Source organism: Salvia miltiorrhiza, chromosome 7, assembly GCF_028751815.1.
Source record: "Salvia miltiorrhiza cultivar Shanhuang (shh) chromosome 7, IMPLAD_Smil_shh, whole genome shotgun sequence".
In the NCBI taxonomy this organism is placed as follows: Eukaryota; Viridiplantae; Streptophyta; class Magnoliopsida; order Lamiales; family Lamiaceae; genus Salvia; species Salvia miltiorrhiza.
This window is the reverse complement of record NC_080393.1, coordinates 14886649-14894835: the sequence shown is the minus strand read 5'-3', so window position 1 is coordinate 14894835 and position 8187 is coordinate 14886649. Positions and strand designations below refer to the sequence as shown.

General features: G+C 42.0%; 2 protein-coding genes across 2 annotated transcripts; both read right to left on the bottom strand.

The window, feature by feature from the left end:
- Positions 1-548: 548 nt before the first annotated feature.
- LOC130995445 (uncharacterized) lies at positions 549-2391 on the bottom strand. Its single transcript, XM_057920725.1, has 4 exons — positions 1654-2391; positions 1475-1582; positions 1196-1399; positions 549-1113 (listed from the first exon to the last, which is right to left on the bottom strand). Exons 1-4 carry the CDS (start codon positions 2185-2187, stop codon positions 658-660), a joined length of 1302 nt encoding a protein of 433 aa, XP_057776708.1. The 5' UTR covers positions 2188-2391; the 3' UTR covers positions 549-657.
- LOC130995444 (uncharacterized) lies at positions 2389-5042 on the bottom strand. Its single transcript, XM_057920724.1, has 3 exons — positions 4716-5042; positions 3016-3852; positions 2389-2934 (listed from the first exon to the last, which is right to left on the bottom strand). Exons 1-3 carry the CDS (start codon positions 4731-4733, stop codon positions 2398-2400), a joined length of 1392 nt encoding a protein of 463 aa, XP_057776707.1. The 5' UTR covers positions 4734-5042; the 3' UTR covers positions 2389-2397.
- Between the last annotated feature and the right edge of the window lie 3145 nt (positions 5043-8187).

The window sequence follows — 8187 nt, the reverse complement described above, 5'->3', positions numbered from 1 at the left end:
GTAGATCTAGAGAAGAAAAAATGCGAATGTCGAGTATTTCAGCTAGACCAACTGCCCTGTTCTCATTCAATCGCTGCAATAAGGTACGATCATGAAATGATTACTGTCGGGTTCATTGAAATGTAAATATGTTCTAATGTTCGTTATATTGATTACTATCGGAGTTTGTTTGTTTTTATAGTGAAGCCGGTGATACGATCGCGGAGTATGTAGACTCGTACTACACGAATGACTTTCTTATCGATACTTACTCTCGCGAAGTTAATAATCTCCCGCCGAGACGCCAGTGGTTGGTTCCCGAGCACATCGCTGAGCAGGTTGTATTACCTCTGATTGTAAAAGGTCAAGCGGGGCGCCCAAAAGAAGGTAGACATCGAGGTGGTGGTGAAGGCACCATCACACAAGCCGATGAGTCTTCTAGTATCAGGCGTCGTAAACCAAAGAAGTGCAGCATCTGCCATGAAGAAGGACACAGCAAGAGAACGTGCGCTGGCAGGGCGACTGAGCCCAGGGAGTAGTGGGATGTATTTGTGTGCTGTAACAGTTAATGATATTGATTGAATTATCTTATTATTCGATAAGCTGGAATGATTTACAGGAAATAATGCTCGTTGAATAACCAAATAGAAGCACACATTAATGTAACAATATACAAAACTATGCAAAACCAAGTCTAGAGATACGATGTGTCCTAGTTTCACACAACGAAAATATAGATCTAGCAATCTTGGCCCTGTATGCCGCCACGTTGTGGTTACCCCACTCAATGGATGGAGAGCCAGATATCAGTCGTTCTGCATACATGCAGACGAAAGGCCCGCAGCTGACAGAGTCCTGCTGGTGAAACTGAACCTCCGCTGGAGCAAACACCGCCGTCATAAGTGGGTACTTCTCCTTTGCCACTGTCGAATCAATGGATGTGTCGTCTAGCCACCTCGCCAACTGAAGGACAATTGGCAACAATCTCAGTAAAGGCAGTAGTTCACCAACTCGACCATCCTGCTGTCGAGGTGATAGCTTGTGGAATACTGGGTCATAGACCTCGCAAACCAATTCTCCTAACCGGATCCGACATAGGACAAAATGGTGGCCAATTATGACTGGCATGAGAACCTATGACAAACCACAATGAATTGATAAGAAACAACATATAAAGCACAAATGACTAATGACAAATAATTGTTTAACTGATTACCTGTGTGGCATCCATCCATCCTATATGACCAGGAGGAAGTTCATGGCCCTTAACGGCTTTTCCACGTATTTGGCAGAGCCAGTCTATCCGGGGCTGCCAACCATCAGCTACTGCTCCATGCGTCAATATATGATACTCCTCTGGAGTAAACTCACTTCTTGCCCACTTCTCCAATAGAGCGTCCCACTCGCCCTGGAGGTATATCTACAGATCAATAGAAGTAATTAATAATTTATATTCGCACCAATGAAAACATACAAATAATGAAAGTTTACTTACAAACCAATCCGTGTCTAATATGATTGTGTTATTCATATCTACGTCATCCAGTAAATCTGCTGAAGCTCGAAGTCTATTTCTCAAGCTTAAGAAATACAAGTCAATATCCTGCAACAAAGTTAAAATCAATAAGTTAGTAGAAAGTAATTTAACAATGTTAAAATCAATAGATTATTTACCCCAGTTGTGAATTCCTGGCTGACATTATCCACCCGCGCGAAGTCGTCGTACTCCCGCAAACCACCACTTGCCTTGACATAAATCTCACGACCCCTACCCTCTCGACACCTAGCCATCCACTTCTCATAATGGTCACTGCAGACTTGTGTCACTGGACGTGGCATTTGGCTATTAACCCAAGGCGATCGCTGATAGTTAGACGGACGCCTCACCCTCTGACTGCGACGCGGGGGCTCTGCTGGCGGCTGCTCTGCTGGCTGCTGCTCTGCCGGCGGCTGCTCTAGGTGCTGCAGCAGCAGTACCTGTGGCTGCTCTGCCTGTGGCTCAGGCTCCTCCGTCTGAGCCTGTCCTGCCGAACTGGACTGTCCCCACTCATGTGGTGCAATAGAAGTGAGCGGTTCAGCAAAGAATATCGGGGTCTCTGTTCTATACTGCGGCTTCAGGAATGGGGAAGACCAATGAGGGTAGACCTGGGTCGACCAGTCAAAAGTCTGCTCCGCCGGTGTGTAGTCGCCCTGAACAGACTGATTCATGGCCCGCCACTGCTCGTTGTAATCCTGGGTCTCTGGATGGCGTGGTTCCTCACCGCGGGGGTCGTCGTCGCAGGAACGTGAATGACGAGCCGGCTCTGAAGCGTCGGGCCCTGAAGCACTGGGTGGAGGAGACCGTCGCTGTGGAGGAGACCGTGGCTGGTAATCATCAGGGGACCGTCGCTGGTCATCATCATCAGGGGAGTCGGGCACTCAGAAATGTTTGCTCTTCTTGCACCTATCCTTTTTGCCCTTGCTCTTCAATTTCTCCACGAATTTGCCGAAGGCCTTCTTAATCTCCTGACGGATCGTCTTCTTCACCCACTTACGATCCACCTCACCCTCGCTGGGACTGGATACAGTCCGAGATCCGCTCGACGATGAAGAAGTATGCGGCGCTGGGCGCTTGCCCGGATCTACTGAATGACGAGCCGGCTCGTGGGGTCGAGCATCCCTCACAGGGCGCTTGCCCGGATCTACTGAATGACGAGCCGGCTCGTGCTGTCGAGCATCCCTCACAGGGCCCCGGACACTGTGACTGCGAGTCGTACGAGGCTGTCTAGGTACATCCTCCTCGTCCCCGCGCTCCTCCACAACACGGGCTCCGGTGCCCTGTGGAAATTGGACACCCCGAGCTAATGGGTTGTCGGGGGGCCTGAAGCTCACCGAGAGTTCGCCCGGTGTCAGCGCTGATATGAAGTAGTGACTCGACAGATCGTCAGCATCGGGGTCCAGGGGCATGACACCACCCTAGAAAGCAACAAAGATAATATATTAGAACATAAGTAAAACCAGTAACGGTGTGGAGGATAATCTTAAATAACTGATTACCTGTCCCTCGAATAGATCGCGCAGACCGTGAAGCTTCGGCTTACCCCTGAAAGTCCATCTCAAACACCGAGGGTGCGCTGTCGGATCACCGCTAGATGCTGCGACCATGTGTCCGAAGCCCGGGACGCGCTCCAATGCCCAGACATATAAAGCCCACGAAGGACCGTAGAAGTGATACTTCTCGCCCTTTCCTGTCTCTCTCGTATAATGGCATAACATCTTATACGAATACGCGCCCCAGGGGAATCTATCAAATGCAGCCAGATCATCCACCAACACCCAAAGCCACGGCTGTACCCGCGCATCCAACCCAAGAACAAGGGTGTGAGCCACACACACGAGGACAGCACGAAGGTACAGGCTCCCATCCTCATCATCCACTCGACTATCCAAATCGCACACGCGTTTGATGAGCGACTGTATGGTCATGCTTCGCGTACCGCAGAATCGTCGGTATGCCTCCACGCGACTGCAGTCGTGCTGTAATGTCGCATCGAACCTCGATCCCCCGAAATTGAGCCCAGTCACTAATGCGTAGTCCGCAGGGGAAAATCTGACTCGTGCTCCGCACAGAAAGAAGCACATCTCATTTTCTTCTGACACAATCTGCCTCGATACAATCTGGTGTAATGCTTTATTGCTCTTCGCGCCGGGCCTCCAATCAGTGAAATGCCCAAAACATGATGCTCTAAATCTTCCCAATAAATCTGAATTGCACTGTTCGCCGACCACATTTAAAGTTTCAACCAGCTCCGGAAAATGTGAATCCCTATAGTAGGTGCTGATAGCAACCTCCGTCTGGTCTATAGTGTCGCGACGAAGATATGGGACATTCGCCTATTCATTTACAAAATGAATACCATATTAAATTCAGTAAAAAAATTAAAAAATAATACAAATAGGCATAATTAAATAACTACAATTTAATCAATACCAACCAATTTAATTAAACTGCAATTTAATACTAAATTCAGTAAAATTCAGTAATATTAAACTGCAATTAATACCAAGCAATTTAATTAAATTCAGTAAAATATTAAAAAACTGCAATTTAATATTTTACCAAGCAATAACAGTTTCAATAATTAATAATTAAACAATTAAATATATTTATTTAATAACAATTTCAATAATTAAACAATAACAGTTTCAGTAAAATAACAGTTTCAATAATTAACGTAAACATACAGATATATTTAGTAACGTATTTTAGGCCTAAAAAGAAACTATCCGGCCGGTGAAGTGTCCGGTAAAATGAATCCGTCCGGGTACATTTCAGATTGAAACTGTTCCGGCCGGACGCATTATTTCGGGCATAGTGCCGGCCGGATAGTTTCTATATAGGCATAAAATACTTTATTTTATTAAATTACACAAAAACCACACAAACAATGCAATGTAATACCCAGCAAAACTCGCAATAATAATTCAATAATGATTACTTAAACAAATATAATTAAATTAAATTCAGTAAATTTCTAATGATTAATATAAACATACAACTAATTAAAATGGAATAATTTATGCTAAAACACGATCGGTCCGGCTGGTGAAGTGGCCGGATAAATCGATCCGGCCGTATGTTTCATTTAAATAATGTTCTCGGCCGGATCGATTTATCCGGCCACTTCACCGGCCGGACCGATCGTGTTTTAGCATATATTATTCTATTCAATTTCATGAAAATTAAAAATAAATACCTGTGAAGAAGATGCCATGGATGAGTCCGAGTGTGCTTCAATCTTTTGAACTCTCTGTGCTTCAATCTTTTGAACTCTCTCTCTCGGTGGGTAAAAGTGAAGAAGCCGATAGAGGTGTGTGGTGGAGTAAAAAACCCTAGTATTTTAAAGTAAGTGGGTAAAAGTGAAGAAGCCGATTGTATCGGCTTTATGTCTATCAAAAGGGAATCAAATTTTGAAGAAAGATATTTTTACCTTTATGTATCGGTAACATGCATGATTTTTTTGGGTAACAAGCATGCATTTATTTGGGACGGATATTGAGTATATTTTAAATTTAAAGATATCAATTGATTTACACGATATATATAGTGTTATATAGTACTATATATCAACATTCAAGAATAACACAATATATATATATATATATATATATATATATATATATATGTATTGAAATTAAGATATTAAAGGGGAAAAAAAAATTTAAGATAGATACGCATGGATATATATTATTAGCGTCTTGATTTTTTTTTTTTATGAAATTGAATAAAATAGAATATTTTATGCCTAAATATCATCGATCCGGCCGGTAATTGTCAAGGAAAAATGTATCCGACCGGGTCATTTGTAAATTGAAATGTACCCGGTCGGATACATTTCTCTGGACATTTTACCGGCCGGATCGATGATATATCGACATAAAAGTTTGTATTCTATCTATTTGTATCTTTATATTAATTTTTACTATTTTGCTGAATTTAATTTAATATATTGTTTAAGCGTTAATTAGTGTCCGGTCGATATATTTACAATTTAAAGATATGAACACTATATATATATATATACAGTGACTTACAAAATCATTGCATGCACAGATTGAAATCATTTCGGTCATTATTGTAAAGAAATGCATTGAAACTCAAAAATGTGTAAGATTGTGTAAGAGAACCGAAATCATTACATTTGATGTTGACCCACTTAAGGGTTAATTAGTAATTTAGGGCATGGATAGCTTTGCATGATAAGGGTGGGCATTTTTCAAAATATGAATAAGGAATGGGGCACTTTTGCCTATTAACACAAGAGATAAAGTAATAAAAGTGATAAAGTAGGAGAGAGAGAGTAATAAAAGTGATAAAGTAGGAGAGAGAATGTAATAATTATTAGGGTTAATAGCCGCTAAATACACCAGAAATTTTCATTTTCTGATATTTCCCATGACCCCTAATTTTGGCTGCTAAATACACCAATTTTTAATTTGTCTAATTTTTCCCCTGACGAGAAGCTCCGGTGAAATTGAAGCTGACGTGGCTCCTATGTGGCAAAATCGGTTCTGATGTGTATTTATGTTAGTATTATTTTACATTATTTTTTTTGCTGACTACCCCCACCCACGTGGCTTTCCCCTTCCCCTAGACCACCCCCCAGACCACCCATTTTCCCCTTCGACCAGACCACCCCCTTCCTCGTTGAGCGAGAGAGAGAGAGGCGGAGGCTACCTTCCGCCGTTGGACCCTGCCCCTTGCCCCACCTCGGCGCCCCCACTTCCCCCTCCCCAGACCTCTATCAGCCCTTCCCCACCTCCGCACACCCGAAATTTCAAGGCAGGGCGGCGGCGAATTTAGGGCTCGTCTCAAGGCGGCGAATTTAGGGCTCAACAACGAAGGTGGCGGCAGATCTTTGCTTCAACTCTGAAATTTCACGCCTTTTCTGGAAAAATTGATGAATGAATTTGGTGTTGTTGAAAAAATTTCGTGGCAGGTATGAGCGAGAGAGAGATAGAGGCGGAGGTTCTCTGTATGAACGAGAGAGAGAGAGAGGCGGATTAAGTGGTGGAGGGCGGCGAAGGGGGAGGTCGCCGGAGGGGGGAGAGAGGCGGAGGTGGAGGTGCAGAGGAGATGAGCGAGAGAGAGAGGCAGAGGCGGAAGCTCAGGCTCGATCTGTTTGAGGCGGAGGAGATGAGCGAGAGAAAGAAGAGGCAGAGGCTCTGGGCCGGCGAAGCTACCGGCCGGAGCTGTGGCGGCGGTCAAGGGAAGGGCGGCGGAACCGAGAGTTGAGAGATAGTTTTGAATGCGGTCGGAGAAAGTGGTGACGTGGTGAGAGAGAGAGAGAGTGGGGTGTGTGAGAGAGATAGAGTGTGGAGTGTGTGTGACGTGGTGCCGGTTAATACACGCTGGCACTTTCGGCGTCCACGTCAGTTTTAATTTGGGGAAACTTCGAATTTATGGGAAAAATTAGACAAATTATAAATTGGTGTATTTAGCAGCCAAAATTAGGGGTCATGGGAAATATCAGAAAATGAAAATTTTTGGTGTATTTAGCGGCTATTAACCCTAATTATTACCCAAAATGACAACGTGTCAAGATCCGTGGGACGGCCTAAAAAGGAAAACGTGTCAAGATCCGTGGGACGGAGAGAGTATAATATAAGAATATTTAAAATAATATTAATAATATAAATACCACATGACATAAAAACAACATAATTAAAATTACACAACATAATTGAAGATGAACGCGACCTTACTACTCCAATTCAAGTTGCTAGAGATGCACCACCACCGGAGGTTGAAACGGCGACAGATGAAAATGCTCGATTTCAAGAGTTTCTATCTCGGTATAGAGCGATAAGAAATAGAGATGCTCACTTCGACCTTCGGAATGAGTTAATTGAACATTTGTGGGAAGAATATACTCCCTTCGTCTCACCCAATAGGCTCATTTTCATTTTTGGATAAAAAAGTTGTACTTAATTGGTGTGGACCACACCACTTTACTATCACTTTCCTACTAAAAAGTAAGTTTTCTTAATCTCCGTGCCCAAAAGAAGTGAGCCTATTGGAGTGGGATGGAGAGCTAAAGTACTAATTTAGTGTCTTGAATTTTATGTGTATGTTGGTTTGTTTGTTGTATTTTATTTTTCAAGTTATGTACTCCCTCGGTCCACGATTTAATGCCCCACTTTGGTGCGGACACGGAGGTTAAGAAAGCTGAAAAATGTGATGTGGATGAAATATAATGGTAGTTGACTAAAGTAATAAAGGTGTTATGAGTGAGTCCACTAGTTATAAAGTGTAATAAATATAGAATATAAAAATGATAAAGATGTTTTAAGGTGGGTACAAATGGTAGTAAATATAGAAAAAAAAAGAGTAAAAAAGTACAAAAAGTAGAATAGGACTTTAATTTATGGACAAAAATTTAAGAGCAAGTAGGGCTTTAAATTATGAACATAGGGAGTAATATTTAATGAATTTTGATGAATTTTATTTTAAAGTTTTGTATTTTTTGTTTATTTAATAATAATAATAATAATAATAATAATAATAATAATAAATTTCCCTATATTATTTAATTTAATATAATTTGGGTCAAATGTATAATTTGAAAGAAATATATAGGTATGATTGAAAAAGTATAAAAGTAAGTGAAAAGAGAATATTTAAAAATTATTTTTTTGGGTTTGAGTTTGGTGTAATTAATTTCAGTA